General features: G+C 35.2%; 2 protein-coding genes across 3 annotated transcripts; both read right to left on the minus strand.

Moving 5' to 3' along the window:
• Positions 1-3,627: 3,627 nt before the first annotated feature.
• LOC125872384 (serine--tRNA ligase) lies at positions 3,628-8,985 on the minus strand. Its single transcript, XM_049553101.1, has 10 exons — positions 8,900-8,985; positions 8,657-8,809; positions 8,230-8,300; positions 7,177-7,338; positions 6,989-7,094; positions 6,365-6,558; positions 5,864-5,967; positions 5,591-5,774; positions 4,321-4,500; positions 3,628-4,200 (listed from the first exon to the last, which is right to left on the minus strand). Exons 2-10 carry the CDS (start codon positions 8,787-8,789, stop codon positions 3,991-3,993), a joined length of 1,344 nt encoding a protein of 447 aa, XP_049409058.1. The 5' UTR covers positions 8,790-8,809; positions 8,900-8,985; the 3' UTR covers positions 3,628-3,990.
• A 1,107-nt stretch (positions 8,986-10,092) lies between these two features.
• Positions 10,093-19,515, minus strand: LOC125865187 (uncharacterized). Of its 2 annotated transcripts, none has more exons than XM_049545390.1 (10): positions 17,922-19,515; positions 17,078-17,303; positions 16,858-16,985; positions 16,704-16,772; positions 14,917-15,402; positions 14,738-14,806; positions 13,093-13,257; positions 11,986-12,202; positions 11,520-11,858; positions 10,093-10,737 (listed from the first exon to the last, which is right to left on the minus strand). In XM_049545390.1, the coding sequence occupies exons 1-10, from the start codon at positions 19,374-19,376 to the stop codon at positions 10,622-10,624; spliced, it is 3,270 nt and encodes a 1,089-aa protein (XP_049401347.1). In that variant the 5' UTR covers positions 19,377-19,515; the 3' UTR covers positions 10,093-10,621. The 2 variants fall into 2 exon arrangements, with proteins under 2 accessions (XP_049401347.1, XP_049401339.1); XM_049545382.1 differs by having other exon boundaries at positions 16,858-16,991.
• Between the last annotated feature and the right edge of the window lie 1,275 nt (positions 19,516-20,790).

The raw sequence follows: 20,790 nt of genomic DNA on the forward strand, positions 1-20,790 counted from the left end.
TCTTGCTGCTGCACTCCTTAATACTACTACTCTTCATCTCAAGAAAATACATGTATGCAAATTCAATTTACCCAATTGACGTATAAACTTTTTCATATGTCAATGGAGTATATATTTTTAGAATTTAGAAAGACCCTCGAATCTTTTTAAGTCACCAAGTTGGCTAAGACAAAGGAGACAACTACTGCAAACTATTTTTGCCAGTTGGCATATAGGAAGATCATAATCTCAAAGTTTAAGCCTATACATTATACAACACGTGTAGTGATCGTATCGTATCTTTGAGTTCAACCAATGTGTCATTAAAGGTAGTACTTTCTAATTTCCATGTTTATACTTGAATATGTCTTGATATCTTTTTTTCTTTTTATGAACAAATAAAATAACGAGAGTGGGCATACAGTTTAATCACGCTAAGTCAAAACTCAATTAGCAACTTACCTAGCAGTTTCAAATCTTTGAATTGATATAGAGATGATTTTTTTGCAGCCCAAAAACATGTTATACTTGTTTAAAGAGCTGACAATGACATTCTTCCCCCCAAAAATCACAGTAGAAAGGACATTTTCTCCGGGCATATTTCAAAAGTAACTAAAGAATTTTCAAAAATAAAGAGGGCGGTTACACACCACCCCAACCTCAAATGGCTCATCTAGATGCTACGCCTCTAACTCTAAGTGCTCATTTTCCAATACGTTTAGGGCAGTAGAGTTATTAGCTAAGTAAGAAAATTAGGCATTAGCAAAAGGGAAAAAAAACAAGTTGCCCAAATTAACACAAAAGCCCGTCATATGAATTGTGAAGGAGTAGATTTAATAAATCAAGAAGGCTGTCTGTTAACTTGTTAATATAAAAAAAATCCCAAAGTACCAAAACATACATAAGTCAGAAAAATACAAGAAATTAGTACTCATATATAGTATAATCAATTAACCTATTGAAGAAAGAGTTGAGCTTTAGAGGAAAAAGCATAATCAACTTGATGCAAAAGAAAGAGTACCAACAACTCATTTTACTATAGTATATATAAATTAAAATTTAAACAAAACGTCACAAGATTTTATGGTCGGGAGAGACAGAGAGAGATGATAATTTGATAGTACAAATCTCTACTTTTAAGAGGGGTTAGAACAAAAGAAGAAACAAAAAATGGTATTAAATCAAGGAAGAAGCCTAACTCAAAACAAAACAAAACGCTAAAGATGCCTTTTATGAAAAAATGTGTTGTTTCTTCAAATGCAAGAACCCTTTTGATTATGAAATCAACGCCATAAAGTACTTTAACATATTTTTCTCCGTCTGATTCTCGTGACACACTTTTCTTCTTAGTCTTAATGACATAATTTATAGCCATATAAATATCTTACACTTGTTTTAGACCACAAATTTTGAAATTCTTTTTTTCTTTTTTAAACTTTGTAATAAGTCTAACAATGCCTGAGACGGTGAAAGTAGGTGACAGTCAACACAAGAGCTAACTTAAGTTGTACTATACCTAGAAATTTGCACAAACATTAGGTTTTGGCCTTTTAGACTTTATGGAAAGATACTAAGCTAGAGTCAAGTTAGATCCTGAATTTAAGGTATGTGGATTTTTACCTAAAAGCTTATAGAAAAAGCCTATTGGTAGAAATTTCTACGAATTTTAGCAAACACTGTTTGTGCTGACATTACATTTTGTCATCATCCATACTTCTCCAAGAATGTAACTTGTTTAAAATTACTAAAGGAAAGAAAGTATTCAACCAAATCCCTTTGTATAGATTGACTAATTACTTCACACTTTTCACACGCACACACATTGTTTAATTAGAAAGCTACTACCATGCAGCTCCCTCAAATATATATACTCATTCACAACATTTAATCTTTTCTCACTTGGTTCATTAGCCATATCTTTCATTTTTTTCTCAATACAAAATATATCAAGCAAGAGAGACAGTGAGAAGAAGTTGATTAAAAAGGCCATGCTTGCCAGAACAAGTATCGTACTTATATTAATGATCTTTGTGACGATACAACAAGATGTTTTGGGAGGTCGCGGGTACCTGATGGAGCAAGATAACAACAACATTAATATGGAAGATAATGCACAAAGTCCTGTAGCTACTACAAGGAGCATCAACCACATTATTGGAGATGATGAAGGTGGTTTTGTTGCATATGTCAATAGAGAAGTGCCCTCATCTCCTGATCCCTTGCACAATAGATGAGTAAATTAAAGAAGAGATAATATATAGTTGTATATATATAGACAGATCATTGCACTCACTAGGTACTTGTTATCTCCTACCAGCATAGATGACACGGGTAACTCAAGAAATTAAATAACCATTTGTCGTCTTTTGTTTCTGCTAGGATTTAAGTCCTACTTCCATAGAGCTCATCAGATCATTGGGTGAGAGTAATATTCTTATATTTTGTATGTTAGGAAAAAGAATTGGTATGATCAGAGATGCTTCATAACCCCTTGCATGAAAGATAGAAACATGAATTGCTCTGTAAGGGGTTGTGAAACATTGTCATTTTTATAATAATGGCCAAAACACTCGGGAGTTCCTTTGTTTTTTTAGTTTAATTAAGGAGAAATTACTGCCTTTTCTTGTAATCAACATCTCTGGAAACCCCTTGAGATTTCAGTATGAGTTTTTTTTTATTCTTTCATTAGTTTAATTAAATTGTGAAACCTGCTTTCATTTACCTATTTCCCACTCGTGTGAATGTTCTCCCTTTTCTCAAGTAGAATTCATATTATTGTGTAATTCATGTAGGGTCATTTGTGGAGTGTATAGAGTGGTGAACATTGAACAAGACTTTGAAGCTTGGAGAATAAGTCTAAAACATCTTTTAATTATTGGCTTCAATAGTAGGAGAATTAAATAATTGCCTTTTTCCTCATTAATTTGACTAATAATTGTAGTTGTGATTTTCATGGGATGTGACTAATAAACTTGTAGAAAAGGATAACATTATTATGCACACGCGTTGAAAATTAACCTCATTGTAGGACCCTTTTATCACATGGATTAAGGAATAATTAGGTCCTACATTGAATTACTTCAAAAAGCAACTATGCGTTTACTTCAATTTCCTCTCATTTAATTTTTAATATTCAACTTTAGGCTCCCTTTTGCGTATATCAATTTGCCCTCTGAAAACTGGTAGAACCAGAGATTTGACAGGACATGTATCAATGTACATATATCAATAATATTCTCAAAAACTTGTTTGTCACATAAAGCAATTGTTTCTCAAATATGTTGCAAACACATTAGCAGAATTCCATTGATAATGAGAAGGCAATGTAAAGCTACCACAATATGCAACAATTTGTAGAATTTTGAACTTTTTATGAATAAATCAAGGTTAATCTATCACTATGCTAGCTTAATGAGTGATGAACTGATTTTTTAACAAGTGAAATATGTATCCACTTCAACAAGATGTTCGATAGGTTAAAACCATTTTATTTTTTATAAGATATAAGAATAAATCACAATATTACGAATTAACTTGAGAGAATGAACAGGCAACCTACTGTCATTCCACCATAATGGTAATGTAGTCATGAGATTTAATTTCTCATATTACTAACCAGCCCATTACTGTAAAATCCCTCAATTCAGAAATTATTAGTGACAATTCCATCTACAGTAGGGATAACAACAAAATGTAGGTTCAAAAAAGGTTTAAATAATCATGCAATTAACATCTGACAATACAGTAATATGAGTTAAAAGCAATCTATCAACTTAAACCAAAAATGACATCAAGTGGGAGATAGCAATCTGCTTTTCTATGTCGATGACCCACTTAAATAAACTGTTTTCTAATTCGTTTGTTACACTTCCAAATTCAAAATTAACTGTCCTTGCCTTCATTCCCTTGTTCCTCCTCAGGATTCCTTATAAGGAGAATCCAAGTTCAAGAGAATACATGATTTAGCTCTTTTCATAATGGAAGTTTAAGTGTATAAGATTGGATAGATTATCATGCCTTTGACTTCTTTCCTTTAGCTTCTTTTGCTGGAGGGGCCTGGAAAGGCATGAATGTCTTCCCACCCATGTATGGTCGTAGAACCTCAGGAATTTCAACTCCATCCTCCCTCTGGTTGTTCTCAAGTATACAGCACATAGTCCTCTCTGTCGCTGTAAGGGTGGAGTTCAATAAATGCACATACTGCTTCGCTTGCTCATTACCCTAAGGAAACAATAAATGTCAAAGTAGTTCAAATTTGTGTGAAACAAAATATAAACATTGGAAACTAAAGTTGACTTGCACTGTTTGATAACACACTCTGAATATACACTAGTGAAATACCTTTTTCTGTCCAAACCGAATTTCCAATTTCCTCGACTGATAGTCTGTGCAGTTTGAGCAAGACACAAGCTCTCTATAAGCTGATGATGCAGGGTACCACCCTTCCAGATCATACTTCTTTGCTGCTGCATCATTCAGTGCGCCAGAAACAATAGCCACAATTTGGTAAGGAATGTTTAGCTGTGAAAAAGAAAAACGATGTTTAGATTTCCTTGAAATCAGCCTAATGATAAATAATATGACTAAACAATAGTAAATGGCTAATACTTGACACAGTGAAACAGAATCCATTCCTGAGCTGCAAAGTCATTTCAGACTGGGTTTATTTCAATCAGATAGTGGTCCATTAATAATCTTTTTTTAAAAACTGAGAAACACCAAGGGGATGGTTCGAAACTCAGTGGATAACAGGCCCACCTTTCTATAACCTTCTCAACTTAAATACTAGGTTTTTGTATGTGGCAAGTCTTGAATCTGTTACTTGCACCAAACCCACACATCACAAGTTGCAGTCTTCCCGCTAGATCAAAGCCCTTAAAGAGGTGGCCCTATGGATCAAAGAGTTGGAATAGCAACCTTAGGAACCAATCCTTAAGGCAACAATAGGTTAATTCTTACCTTCTACCTAAAAGCTTGACATGCGAATTCACCCTATACATGTGCTACTGGGAGGTCGGACCTGGTAGGATTAGTCAGTTGTGCACAAGCAGGTCCTGACTAATAAAAACTATAAAGCAAAACAGTTTCCGGGACTATTTTCAAAAGAACTTCATTCTACAAATGGCCAATCAATTTGTAGCAATTCAATTATTCATTACCACTATATCTTAAAGCACAAAATTGCAGGATTTAACAGAATGAGTTGCTTAAACAAACAACTTTGATTTCAAAAGTAGCTAATTGCATATATATCTGAATACGGGATATTGGACAAAAGAAAGATTATTTCAAGAAAATAACTCCTGATGGTTTTGCATCGGTGTGTTCAAACCCAGACAAAGTGACATTCTGATTCCAATGAGTACCTGCTAAATACAAATTGGTGTAATTTAGTCTGAAGGGGTGTAGCATAATTATGGAAGGTAGTGCTGCAGCGACCGAGTAACAATTTGTCACGTTCCTACCCAGTAATAATTGAGGGACTTTCGTGACTCATTGAGTTAGAAATATAAATAGACCTTTGTCCTATCAATATTTCTTAAGCAGATTTAAAGATACTTCTTCTAACAGAAGCAATATCCCAGAAAAAGGAAGAGAAAATCAGACGTACCTGCTGAAAGAATTCCTCTGAGTTCTTAATCATCTCTTCATGCATGTCCCACGAGTCATTGCCATTTGGACTGGTTAAACAAAACTGTTCCACTTTCTCAAACTGATGGACTCTAAAAATTCCAAGTGTGTCGCGGCCATGTGAACCAGCTTCCTTGCGGAAGCATGACGAGTATCCAGCATACCTGGTGAATGGCATGGATGTTAGTCCATAAAAGCCAACTGGCAATAGAGGCAATAGAGGACACTGTTGGTGCCAGGTGTGTTACAATACCTTAACGGAAGCTGTGAAGGATGAATCCAGTCATCCAAATGATAAGCACACAGAGGTTGTTCAGCAGTGGCAATCAGATATTTGTCATCTCCTTCACCAGTGACCTATCAAAATAAAAGATAATTGAGGTATGTCTCACCACCAAGCCATCAATAATTTCAAACAGGAATTCAAATAACGCTAAGAATGTAGAGTTAATGTAAACCTTAAATCATCAGGGATAGGGAAATTCTATTCTGATGTACATATTTTAGGGACTTTCTTGTCCATTAAATGAAATATCTTTTTCTTTAAAAAAAATGCAGAGTTACTGTCACTAATGAACAGTATATTGGTGATTTTTCATTCTGACACAACTCAAAAGGATCCTCCAAAATAAACCGACATTGTTTTCAAAAGGACTTTTGTTGCAGTTACAGTAACTAATTCATGGAATGGGTAGCACTATGAGTCTCTATTAACTCCATTCAGCACCATGTACCAATACATACGGGAGATTACCTTGTAGAGTTCTTCATCAAACTGAGCTAACTGAGCACACTTTGCCATGATATCTTTCCTCATGAAGAACGGAGTCTGCAATGGCGTATATTTCCTCTTCTCTAGGAAATCAAGAGCAAAATTAATTAATGCTTGGTTAAGACGTACACCATCCCCTTTCAGATAGTAACCTCTTCCTCCAGCAACATTTGCACCTATATATTTTAAATACTTTGCATTAACTTGCAAGTCATATACCAGTGAACAAAAGAATACAAATTGAACAACAAAATTTTCAGGAAGGAAAAGGGTAAGAGGAACAATTTATCCTGAATATAGCGGGCTGACAGATAAAAAATAACGGATGGAAAAACAATTCCAGAAAACAACATATGACCAAATAACTGTGAACAAAGCAAGCATAGAATGGGTAAATGCCAAAAAAAAAGGCCAGTCTGAGAGAGAGAGCGAGAGAGAGAGAGAGAGAAGGCAGAGCAGCTCAGCAGTAAGCACCATGCTTTAAATAAGCAGACAACCATGGTGTACGTCTTAACCAAGCATGAAAAACTCTCATATGGTGTTTTTAAAGCAAGCGCACTTAATAAATGCAAGATGTCTAATCCCATAGCTCAATATAGCCCTTACCCTTGGTTATGTCTGCAATTCCAAGAGCTTCCACGAGATCAACATGGTTTTTAAGACCCTTCTCAGTCCGCCTCTCTCCCCATGTTCGAACTACAGCATTATTTGCCTACAAAATAATCTTTGGTTAAAAGAGAAGTTCTTATTTTAAGCTCGCATATGTCACTAAAAAAGTAACAAAATCCACATACCTCATCATTACTAACTGGTACTGAATCATGCACAAGGTTACCAATGATTTCCAGCTTTGAATATAAAGCGGCTCGAGCCTCTTGTACTTCTGCCTCTTTCTTTGCAGTTAGTTGCTTGTTCTCTGCAGTGTCCTTAATTTTTTGACTTGCATCCTCACCAGACTTTATCAAAGGAAAATAACAGTATCAACACCAACATTGAACTTAAGAAAAACATACATGCTTGGTAATATTAAAAAGAAAACAAAGTCAGTAGCCAATGAAATAGGTAGAATTAACTTTAGTTGCTCAAGAATCAAGAACTAAAATATTCCAATAATAGCATTCGACCTATTTGAGTTCCGTAGAGCCATAAGTTCTAATAAAGGAGGATAATCGTGGTAGGTTGATAGCCAGCAAAAAAATAGTCTTAACAACATGAAGATCATTGTAATATTATCTCTTATAATCCATCATTCCTCACCAGCATGAGGGACAGTCTCTTTGTCAAAAGAAGGAAAACACTTCTGCTTCTGACTATGGAATCAAAAAAGAATCTTTCTTTCTTCTGCTTCTGACTATGGAATCAAAAAAGAATCTTTCTTTTTCAGTACAGAAACAAAGCTTTTATCCTCCATAATTCTTTTCATAACAAGAAATAAGGTTCAAACATTGGCTTTTACTTTCAGACTATAACAATAGAGAAGGACCAAACCTAACATTGGAACTGGAATATAGGGTCATCAATGACATATAAACATTAGAGAGACGTACGTAATAAATATTATTCTACCATCTAATCTTCTACAGCTTTCAGACTTGCCAGTTGCCTAACCGGTACATTGCAATGCATGTTTACACTTGAAATTGAACAACTTCTTAGGTTCTCCTTTCAATTAGGTCCAAAATAAATGATGTGGTATACTGTAATCACAACGATGCCGGGTAGGCATGAATCAGGCTGGTCGATGTGCTGAATTATGAGCTCTTATTGCAAGATATCAAACGATGTAAAAAGAACAATTGACAAGAAGAAAATGACAGATGAATTCAACAACTAAATAGAACACTCACAATTTTGAGCTTGGCAACTTCTTTGTTGATCTTGTTGAAATCTTTCCGCAAGTTATCAACCTCAAACTGGCCTGAATTATCATTAAATCACAACCTTTAATTTCCTCCACTGACATTAAGACACTAATTAATTATCAGTCTTTAACACTAAAAAAAATTCATCAAAGCAACATTGCTATTGAAAGTAGTAGGCCAGTGCTGAAGCCATATTTACAGAGGAGAGTTCTCCACAACAAACAAAAGCCTAAAAACAATTAAAGTTGACCTATCAAAACTATTAAACATTATCCTATTTGCTAATATTGTTATTAATCTTTAGTATATATTTTCATCACACACATTAAGAAGCAGAATGACACACAAGATAGAGAATAGTCACCGAAATTTTACTGTGAAATGTAAATTGAAGAAGATAGAGATGACTTACGCTGACGCCATTCTTTGTCAAGTTGGATGACCTGATCGACAAGATCGACATCAGCAAACCGACGACGCTGGGATTCACGAATGATTTCGGGATTGTGTCCCTTGTCTTCTCTGAACAGATTTATGTCCAACATCTTCTCTGAAACTTACACAACTGAAACAAAACTAAATCAATTGGCAAGGAAAACAAAATCGATGTTTATAAAGAAGTTGAAGTTAAAAATGGAGATGAACCCAGAATTACCGGAGATGTGCTAGTCGAAGTCGAAGGCGGCGGCGGCGGCGGCGGCGGCGCAGGGTTTATGTGTTTGCCTTCCAAAGCCAGTATCCAAACAACAGTATGTACAAACGTTTTTAGAGAAAAAAAAACCCTAAAATAGTCCATCATATTTTAACTTGGGTTAAAAATGATCCTGTAACTTTAATAATCCATAATATTTGATGAAATAGTGTACTTTCATTCCTAAACCTAACCACCATAAGGTGTGTTGAGTTGAGATTTAATTATATTGAGAATAGATATTGTGGTAGTAAGGGAGTATTATTATTATTTTTTTTTATATCAAGGAAGCCCGCAATCGTTACCCTTTGGGTGCGCATAAGGTAAAACCCATGTCCTATGCAATAGCTCGCAAACCACATAAGAGAGGTAATCCACACTAGGCAAGTCCGGTGTGATGAGCTCGACCCAGAAGGCAAACCCCTTGCTTACGCTGACAAGAGATTTCGAACTTGAGACCTCCAACATGAAAGTCCCAAGCCCAAACCATTGGGCCACCCCGAAGGGTTAAGGGAGTATTATTAATTGACCATTTGATTTCTTATCTTAAGAATAATATTCATTACATAATTTCTAAGAAATCGTTGATACTATTAATAGAAAAGATTTGAAAGACATCGATATATTTTAATCATCTTCATTGTTTTATCATGCAATAGCTAACTCATTCCTATACTATTAGTCCATCATCTGACCGGGATTATTCCTATACTGATTACTAATCCTGATACAACTTATCCCAGGACTAATAACCAAACAAGAAATATGATAATACTAAATTTTTGTCCCAAATTATTTATGCTTCTCCACCAAACAAACGAAACTACCCCTTTAACTCCATGCTTCTTCTGTTCCATCCTCAATTAGACCCTGGTTTCACTAATATCCATGACAAATTTCACTCGCAGGCAAGTTATTAATGAATTGACTACGATAAAATCTCCTGATATTATATTACATGTTACTTTTGTATGTCAATTTATATGTACACAGTACGGCTCTACTTTATTTAGTCAAGTAATAATTGAACTTACTGTTTTCTCAGATTATATTCAGTAGATTTGGAGACGTGCATTGAGTGTGAATTTCAAGTAACAATATTTAAACATTGTACACTTCTCGATTAACCATTGAAGATAAGAAATTAACAAGATAGGCACTACAAAGAATCGACAATCTCTCTTCTGTTTCCTGACAACCCTACTTCTATCTTTATGGATGTAGCATAAGATTTCACCAATACATACAACTTATACACAAGCAACTTAATAGTACAATGTGACCTGGTCACATACCTTCTCCCTCCCCTATTCGAGGGAAAAGAAAGGAAGAATCGGGAACGATGACTGACATGCTTTACTACATATCTTGCAAGAAAAGACTGCCAAACAAAAACCAAGTAATCTGTATCTCACACCATCTGTCTACTTCCGTCTATAAAGAACCTCAAGCCGTGCCTCTGCAATAAGTATCTTGATGCCCAGATCTGCAACTTTTTGTCACAAAGTAAACTTTTGTGTGAACAAAACTCGTCCAAATATGCCAAAGGCCAGAGCCCTGGAGAGCAGCAGCGTATATTCTTCACATCAGCCTCTGCATAGCAATCTCCAGTTGACGTGGTGCTAATCCAAGGTACTTATCTCAGATTTGACACTTCGCAAATATGATACCAACCTTTGATATTTCTCACCATCCAATGATTAATTGTGGCAACTCTGGAGGGTCACTGCTTATAAGATTTGCCCACAGATTTGCAAGTGTGAGGAGGTAATGCTCTCCATTCCAGTCAATAAGTTCCATACCTGATTTTGGCATTGCAAGGGTAATAATGTAAAGTGAAATTAGCAAACTCTCAAAAAGTATTACACAGTGAGTGGAGGTTGATTCCCAAGGAATTAACAGAACCAAGAAGATCAATAAGCTTCAGCAACAAAGTAACAATAAAAGAACAATTAGCAACAAGTCTTGTGCAAGTTTCAGCCTAGGACCCTACACCTAATTCTTCAATCAGATGCTCACTTTATTGGTTCGAGAGATTTCCCAAAAATTTGTTTCTTCCATGATTTGTTTATCTGTTTGTTCTTCTGATAAGTAAGATCTTATTATACCAGGGAGGTGCCAAATTGTACGCAAAATATTTTTGCCCAGTTCCACTCTTTTAACTTACTTGGGAAGAATTTGCAAATTGCTCTTCAAAGAAGGGGGAAAAATGTGGTTCCCTTATAATTGCAGGGAGGCCAAAAAGTCAGCAAAAATATTCTTTCGCGATTCATATCTCTACCAATTAAATAGAGGAAATATACAACAATCTAGATAAACCTCTAAACCATAGATTCCATGGGTAAAGCACTACAGAATGCACTTCCAAATGCACCACTTGCTATGATTCGCTCTTCATTTTTTCAAAAATCCCTTTTTAAGTTTCAAGATCCTGTCATGTATCTTCAACTTACCATTATGTTGTTATGACTACTACTCACATAATTTCTGTGGCTCCTGCTACTAACATGGCCTTGTCAAAAGAAAGGTAAGAAGCGCAATGATTCTTCACTTCGAAAATTATGAACTAGTAGAATTTCTGTACCTGGCAATACTTCCAAAGTTAGGAGTGATAGCCTACACACTTCTTTCTGAGCATAGAGATGTTTTTGAAGGGTAAGCCCATCAAGACCATGAATTGACTTGATAGAGTCCAGCAATGAAGCAACAGAACTCCCATCTCCAGAAGCAGAATCTAACATACTCGACAGAGTTTCTCCAAGACCCAAAGAGGACCATATAATGTGACATTCATCTAGCATAGAATGAATACTTGCACACTGAGCAGAATCCAACCAAGTCCAGGGTTTGCATAGTTTCACAGATGCTTCAAGCACTACAGTAACCCTATAAATCTCACCCAGGGCCCGGATGAATGCCCTTCCTGCATTTATCATATTGATTGCAATAAGACACTGGAACTAAGAAATATAATCTTCCCTACTTAGGGAATATAAGATTTTCATTGCACCATTTTTCCAGGGGCCATGTACAAGATACAGATAATGTACCTCTGGGGTGAGATAGCATATGACTCTCAGCATTCATTTCCAATATCTTCTTCCAGATACAGGAGCCATGTTGCAACTCTTGTGCACAAGCAGAGATCATTTTATACCATACTGAAACATACATTGATTGCTCCTCGAAAGATCCTAATCTCAAAATTTTTAGCATCATTGTAGCATGTCTTATAAGATCCACTGTTGTTTCCAAATCATTTTCCACCTATTTACCAGAAAATCACATGTAAGTACAATAAACCAAAGCTTATTTGTACACATGGATATACAAGCACAACATCCAAAAGGATGCTTAATTGTCGGATTTTATACAAAACATTCTTCTTTGATTAGTGGATTTGATTTAAAAAAAGTTGTATTGATTTGAAATGCCAACCCGAAATGAGCCATACATTATTTCCTCGATTGAGCATAGCTGTCGAGTCAAAGCTTTGTTACAATGCAATTGAGCCCAAGCTCAAAACAACTCTTACTTTTTTTCTCACCGATAATGGAAAAGACTTTCCAAGTTCAAAATGTGATTAAATTGAGAGTCCAAGTTTATGATATCTTAATAAGCACTTGCTAATTTTTATTCAAAAAATCAAGAAGACCATTTCAATAAAATTACAAGTTTCAATGTATTTTATTATTAGAAATCTTTTGTATATATCTAGACAATTTTAATTTAAAAAGCTTGTAATTTAGAAAACATTAAGACTTTCTTCTTTTTAAAATAACTCCCACTGTCCCATTTCATGATACTCTATGCTTTTTTAGTCTGCCCCAAAAAAAATGACACATTTCTATATTTAGAAATAATTTAACTTTAGACTTTCCAGTTTACCCTTAGTGAGATGATTTACCACCACATAAATGTCTAGGGATTGTTTTATACCGCAAATTTCAAAAGTCTTTCTTTCTTGAACTCCATTCTCAGGCAAATACTATCACATAAAAGGGGATGAAGGGAGAAATAAGTAACGTCACAATTACTTAATTGATTAGTAACTTATAGCAGTTAGAAAGTTGACTTTTTGGGATTTGGGGGGGTGGGGGGGGCTATCAAACAAAAAGATTCTCTCTAAGCATAATGAAGTAGAGAAAATGACAAACCAATGATAGTCTCCTCGATAAGTGGTACTCTGATTCAAGTACTTGAAATTTTGATTCCTGCAAAATCTCAATAAATGCACTCATACAAGCATTGTGAGATAAATGTCCTTCTAAGTGGTCACCTTTGCACATAACATTATCCTGGTCAAAATCCTTGCAAGCCTCCTATAAAAGGAAAAAGAAAAATCACACAACATCCAACGGAGAAAGATCTTTTCGCACATCATATTGAGGAAATAAGGAGGTTATTCCTGAATCTTAAGGGTATGCCATGGACCATGCCTGCCAAGATCACAGAAGCAATTCGGAGTTGGGAGGAATCAGGAAAGCAATCCAAGAATAGAGACAGAAGGAAAATTGTCCCTGCTAGTATATGGTGCGCAATATGGAAGGAAAGGAACTCTAGAGCTTTTGATAGTATTGAGAATAGTATGCAAAAAGTCAAACTAAATTGTCTTATGCTACTATGTTTTTGGTGTAATCAATTATACTCAAATGATACTATCTCCATAATTGATGTACTAGACTCAATTTAGTAAAAGATAGTAGGATTTGAAGAACATGTTGTAAATACTGACCAGTACAGTTTTAGTACTGACTTTTGAGGAATAGACAAAGTTACCAATTTCAAAAAAAAATAAAAATTGAGAACGGCACATTCACACCTATGGACAGTTTTTATTTCAAAATTATTAGAAACAGAGAGCCACTGAAACCTAGTTAATCAAAGAGGCACATGAAAACATGTGATGGTGGTGAAAACAATTTCTGAAGGACCTGAACCTACAATAATTTCTTGGAAACTGAACAGCTCTACGAGCAGTATCAGTAGCCAGAGCCCAGAAGTCCCATCATTGAGTTCCCTGAGTTAAGAAGCACTCCCTTTTTACAGGATTTCCATTACCAGATCTAGTGGAATTATTGAAAAGCACCTTTTTCAACTCCTTGAACATAAAGTTGAGAGCTCAATAAAGCAGAGAATGAATAAAAAGAACTTAAAGAGGGAGAGAAGTTAGGAGAGCAGAAAACACTCTTTATTTCAAGTTGGATGCATGTTTTCACTTTGGGCCTGTACTAAACAGATGTCCTCTTTCCAAGATTGAATACCTAGGCTCTAGTACTTTATTAGTACACCATAATATGACTAATTATCATTTACTATGGTTTTTCTCCATCAACTGAAAAACATCAATGGTAAACAAGGCAAAAGAGTATTTAATAAATTACGGAAAACAGTAGCCTCGGCTTAGCTAAATGGAAGGCAACTACTAATAGTTTTGATAAAATGTATAGGGATTGTATATGTCAGTTCCATTAAGGTACCATTAAATCTAATAAAATACAATATATATTGCATATAAATTCTTTGTTGAGAGGGAATTTTTTTTTTTTTTGGGAGAAAGTATATTGCATATAAATTCTAGAATTCATCAACAGACAACTTTCTCCGCTAATTATAGGAAGTTCCATAGTAGTAACATGTTTTACATTTTCCCAAAACCCTGTTAAATCCTAGAGCATAGGCGGTAGGACTTCTCCACTTCTTAAACATTGATCAGCTCACAAATTGGAAGGGGCACAAAAAACCATGAACAAATGTTCATCATATTCAGTAACATATGGACATAAACATAAGAACACAAACCTCAATTTCCTTATTAAGAGTTGAAATTTTTGCTTCCTCCACTGGAAGTCCATCAATGCTTCGAGCTCCCTGGAGGATAGAATATAAACAAGTTAATGCACCAGTACACAAATTCAGCTGGTTCTCTGTCTGTGAAACAACAGATGAAAATTAAAAAAATATTAAGCAACCACACAGACCTTAAGGTCATCGAGATGGCACTTAGCATGAAAGCACAACTTATTCCTTAATTTAGAGTATAAATCCAAATAATTATCCAGATTGAGATTGGAAAAGCTTCTCTGTGGTGGATCCTCAGAAGTAAGAAGAGAAATGTCATTATATATTCTCATTTGAGAAGAGCCGTCCTTAAATTCCCATTCACCATCATCCAGGTCATCGTCACCATTCAACAAATTTGAATTTGAGACTGAATCTTGTGGATTAAAACTACTACTATTTGGCACTTGAACAGGTGAGGTCGGTTCAGCTTTGCTATATAAATTTGAAATAAGATCATTAATGGAAATGTTTGAATCTGGACTTCTATCATTCTTCGAATAAGAAGCATTACGGGGGACAATAATATCTTCAGTATTAGAAGACTCATCAATCTCCAGCTCTTCATCCCCAAATATAGATAGGGGAAGAGCCCCTTTATGATTCTCTAACTTTGACTCCTTCACCTGGATAGTAAATCAAGAAAAGGTAAGGAAAAACTTGAAATAAATTGCCTAAAATCTAGACTTCCGAAGATCAAAACATAAATAAGAAAAGCTCTAGCAATCTTGGTAGATGATGCAGTTCTCTAATCTAAACTTATCAATTCATGAAAGATAAAGACACTAAATATGGTAGTTACTGTACATGTATCTCATTTAATTATGAGTTCCTACCTGTAAAAATAACCTAACACTCATTAAGAAAATTAAAAAGTAAAAGAATAGCCCAACCAATTTTTTTATAACTGTGATGTCCAGACCAGCTTATGCGCACCTCGATTGAATTCACAGGTGCCACCTCCCACCACCAACATGTACTAAATAACTTTGTCCACCAAGGCTAGGACAGATGGGAAGAAATCACCTAGTGTTTTTGTTTCTGCTAGAATTGAATTGAACCTGAGACCAGGTCTCAATCCACTTCATTGACCACTAGGTCACACCCTTTGGGTGTAGAATAGCCCAACCATTATACATTTTGTCCGTGCTGGGATTCGAACCTGAGACCTCATGGTTCTCAACCCACTTCATTGACCACTAAGTCACACTCTATGAGTGTAGAATAGGCCAACCATTATACCAACTCACACATCCGCACATCCCACCAAGAGTAGTAAGCTTAGAGATTTATTATTAATGTATGCAAGGAAACATCGTTCTTTTCTAAAGGAATTCAAAGCTCCAAATGGCCAAATAATCTAGAAAAAGAATACCCTGCACAAATCCAGTATCAATGGAACAAGGAAGGGAGAAATTTGCAAGAGATACAGGCAGGCACCATGGTTGTAGACATGAAAAAGACAAGGGCGATTGGGTCTTACATATGAAAGTTTCAGCACATTACTTATACATTACACGTAAAACAGAAATACTATAATTGACAGGGGCAAAGAATTCACCATGACCAGAATGTAACGCAGAAGGAACAAATTATAACAAGGTCCAAATTGTTAACCTATATTGAAAAGGAACAAAAAAGAGAAGAAAATGCAAAAGCAATATCCTAACTGCTGAACGAAGACTTATCTCCTAAAATGTCCAAATATTAAGCAAAATGAAAAAAAGAAAAATATGGGAAGAAGAACCAAAAGAAACAAGTAAATACTACACACAGACTATCTCCAACAAAATCTAGATTGCTAACTAAACTTAACAAAATATATGAAAATAAAAGGAGGAAAAAGCGAGAGAAGGGATTAATTTTTTTCCAACAAAAAGATGGTAGTTTCTTAACCAGGGGAAGTACCATTAAATCAACCGTTTACCTGGTCTTTATCATCAGATTCGGAAGCTTGAAGTTCAGCATGAGCAACATCACCCACGTTCCATTCTTCCTGCACAAAAAGATTAGAAGAATGGCCTGTAAAGGGAAAACTCCAGTAATAGTATCTAATCAGAAATAGATTAATACGAAATTACCTCTAATTTCAATCGAGAATCTGAAGATGCCGTTGTAAATTCCCCAAAATCCTCATCAGATTCAGTGCTCCCAACAACTGGATGAGAGTCCAGTGCACCATTACTCTCTTTTTGCTCATGTCTACCATCTGATGCTGAAATATACACAGGTTTAGATGCCATAAATGGTTCAGACTCAAATCCAAATATATTGTCAGGTGAACAGCAGAAATTCCATTACATGTCGCGAATAGATCAATTGGTTGACTTGACATGGTGAATAAATCCATAGAACTATTGCCGAACCCAGAGGAATATGCCTGCATGTGACCAGCATGATGTGCCTCTGAATCAGATGTTGCTGATCCGTTTGATGTTGCAAACAAGTCAACTGAGCCATTCAATCCATTGTGAAAATTGAAAGAGAAGGCATTACTTTCATGCTCTTTTTTTGCCTCTGATGTAGCCTTCACACACAAGGAACAAGATTAGTGAACCATAAACACCTTCATGCTGACAAACTAGCCAAAACAAGTTAAATAAGAACAGAAAAGGCAACCAACCAAGAAATCAATCAGCTATTCCTCAATCTCAAACTAGATTAGGAATCCTCTATGTCCACTCTAACTCAATTCGATCACATTTCATCCAAACACTAAATAATGTGTCTTTAAAGGTACATAAGGAGTTGTATTTCCCCCAATACAATCTCTAATCAGAGAGGGGGGGTCCTGACCGAGTCATGCACTAGTGTTGACAAAAAAGAGTAACCAAAACAACAATATTGCATGAATTGTGAATAGACAAAAAAATAACCAAAAAAGTAACACTTGAACAGTATAAGACATAGCAAGCAGTTCTTGCTATGCAGTAATTGAGAATGGGAAACCTGAAAATAAACAATAACTGCATGGAATTCCCGTCCTACCGTCAAAATTGATGCAGATGACTCCAATATCACATGCTCACAATATGAGCTTAAAAGTAGTGCAGAGAAGGTTTTACACTAGTACACAACATAACTTTATTTTATTGCACTAGCGCACACCATATCTAGTATTGATCTTAGAACTGTCAAGCTTTACCTTACTATTACAATCTCCAACTTTAGAAATTGAGTAAGCATCCTTGAACTCCCATCCATCCTCATCGTCATCACTGTTGTTGTGAGAATCATCCAAATCTGCACTTGAGCCAACAGCATTGATGTTTGAATTCAACCCACCAACATCGGAACTAGAATTTGACATTTCAACCGCGGATCCAAATCCTCCAAAATCAAAATTCCATCCACCAAAAGTTGAACTTGATGCATTTGCAGAAGAACTAGAACCATTTGAATTGGGAACAAGCCCACTATTTTCAGTCTTGATCTGCTGAGCCTGATCATTCAAGTTTGTTAGAGCATCCAGACTCAGTGCTCTGTTCAATCCAGTCTGATTGGATTTGGACCTATTACTATCCACATTCCACACACTTGAACTGGTGGCAGCTGAAGAAGAACTTACACCAGTTAAATTAAGACCAATTCCCACATTCTGACCCTGATCATTCAAGTTTGATATAACATCCAGGCTCAAAGTTCTACTCAATCCATTCTGATTGGATTTGGACAAATGGAAATCCGGATTCCACACACTAAAACTTGAACTTGTAAAATTTGCTGAAGAACTCAATGCATTTGACTCGAAAACAAGCCCAGTACTTTCAGTCTTGATCTGCAGACCATGATCATTCAAACTTGTTACAGCATCTGCACTCAAAGTTCTATTCAATCCACTCATAGTAGATTTGGACATATCAAAATCTGGATTCGACATATTAAAAATTGAACTTGATACATTAGCAGAAGAACTAAAATTATTCGAATCCAACACAAAACCCATACTTTGTGCCCTGATCTGTTGATCTTCACCAATCAAGCTCGCCAGGTAGTTCAAGCTCTGCACTCTACTAACACAGGGAGAACCCAAATTCGGATCGAACCCCAATCCATTCGACTGTAATGCAGACATTTTAGAATTCGAATTAACACTATCCAGGCCTACCAAATTATCGGAATTTGAAAGTGACCCATTTTCAGATTTCAACTTGTGATTGTATAGGTTAGAAATAGTTGAATCAAATCCAGAACCCAAATTAGCATTAGATCCGTTTCTTACTTTAGTATTCGTATCCTCTTTAGCAGGCTTTTCTTTCTCTTCCTCCTCAGCATTTTCTTCCTCACCGAATAATGATAGTGGAAGAGCTCCAGAAGGTTTCACCCACCCAGTTGTCTTCTTGGCTTGTTCAGATTTGGACGGAGATTCAGAAACGGAAGCACTATTAGGGGAGAAACCAAAAGGGTCGAAGGGTTTGGATTGGGAGAGGGAGGATGCAGTGGAAGGCTCAGATCCACTAGGGTATTCGACGAAATCACCCCATTCATCATCTTCAGGGGGGGTGATTGATTTGGGTGGGGTGAATTGGGTATTCAGGGAATTGGTGGAAAAAGATGCAAAGGTAAAATCGCCAAAGCTATCATCGTCATCCTCCGCCATAGTTGACAGACTCCAAAAAGCGGCGGTGCTGCGCGGCGATTTTGTGTCACTTTATTCCCGCGGCGATCCCGTCGTGTTCCATTTTGCGGTCTCAACCGCCCAAACTCCGACTAGTTTTACTTACTCGACTTTTAATAGAAAATTACCTATCTACACCGAAACTATTTGGCAATAACTAATAAAACTATATTTAACCGACCAAAAAAATCACTTGTTAAATAATTTTCTAACTTATTTTTAAAATATTTGTAAATATAAAATTATGAAAGATTTTTTTAAAAAGATAGACATATTTATATTTTATAAAAATTAAACAAACATAATATCGCGTAAAAATAGAAGGTATGGAGTTAGTAAATCACTTATTATATTTTTTTGCAATTTTTTGATGACATGTTACTTATTTATGTTCAGTTTAAATATTTCGTTGATTAAAAAAATGTTCATCTCGTTGAAAAGAATTAATCTCTCATTTTTATAAGTCATTGGAAAAATAGTTGTGAGTTACATAAAGTAGCTTTCAATGCAAAAGTTTATCAATATCAATTTATTTGTCTATTTTCATTTTAGTTTTAAGCCAAAAGTCCAATACACAGGATAAATTAATTAATTACCACTATTAAGATTTTCTTGTCATATTCTTACTACTTTTAAGTTGGAAAGAGATGATTTAAAAGGCTAATGAACTGTGAATGAATATATATCATCCGAATTTAACAACGATTTAATGTACATATCGAACATCAAATTAAAAAATATAAATATTAAATAAAAGAAATGTAAATATCAAATATCATATTAAAGAAATTATATCGTCCAACTGCGAGGTGGGAACCTAAATAAGCCACAAAAACATAAAAGTGACCAAAATAAGCCACAACTTTAGGAAGTAACTAAAATAGGCTTAGTGGAAGAAAAATTTCCATTTTATCTAATATTCTAAACGTTTTCCGTTAGTCTCATAACGTATAGATTTTAATATATAACGGAACTATTTCCTACACTTTATAAAATTGAACTATTTCTTACACTTTATAAAGTGTAAGTTTTTCTTACACTTTGTAAAGTGGAACTTTTTCTTACACTTTATAAAGTGGAAGAAAAAATTCCACTTTACAAAGAGGAATATTTTTCCCATCTCTTTATCTTTTTTTTTTTGCAGTGTTTGTGTCATACAATCAATTTTATTGATTTGACATATCATAAAAATGGAAAAAATTATTCCACTATGTATTTTTATTTTTTTATTCTGAAAAATCCTCCAATCTCTATTTAAGGAGGATGTTCAAACATAGTTGATAGCACCTACAACATAAAGTCTTCTATATTTGTTCATTTCAATCTCAAAAAAAAAAAGTCTTCTAAACCAAAAGTTAGAGTTTCGATTTATTGGGATGGCGAAATTATACATGAC

Source organism: Solanum stenotomum, chromosome 1, assembly GCF_019186545.1.
Source record: "Solanum stenotomum isolate F172 chromosome 1, ASM1918654v1, whole genome shotgun sequence".
Lineage (NCBI taxonomy): Eukaryota > Viridiplantae > Streptophyta > Magnoliopsida > Solanales > Solanaceae > Solanum > Solanum stenotomum.

What these genes read in the sequence shown, in the direction of transcription:
- LOC125872384 (XM_049553101.1), bottom strand. Translation starts at nt 8,789, where the DNA reads ATGTTGGACATAAATCTGTTCAGAGAAGACAAGGGACACAATCCCGAA. An exon ending in AATTGCAGACATAACCAAGG is followed by an intron (nt 6,559 to 6,988) that starts GTAAGGGCTATA and finishes TAAAATATATAG; the next exon opens with GTGCAAATGTTGCTGGAGGA. An exon ending in TTGATGAAGAACTCTACAAG is followed by an intron (nt 5,968 to 6,364) that starts GTAATCTCCCGT and finishes TTATTTTGATAG; the next exon opens with GTCACTGGTGAAGGAGATGA.
- LOC125865187 (XM_049545382.1), bottom strand. Translation starts at nt 19,376, where the DNA reads ATGGCGGAGGATGACGATGATAGCTTTGGCGATTTTACCTTTGCATCT. An exon ending in TTGGAGATTGTAATAGTAAG is followed by an intron (nt 17,304 to 17,921) that starts GTAAAGCTTGAC and finishes TTGTGTGTGAAG; the next exon opens with GCTACATCAGAGGCAAAAAA. An exon ending in AATCTGATGATAAAGACCAG is followed by an intron (nt 15,403 to 16,703) that starts GTAAACGGTTGA and finishes TTTACTATCCAG; the next exon opens with GTGAAGGAGTCAAAGTTAGA.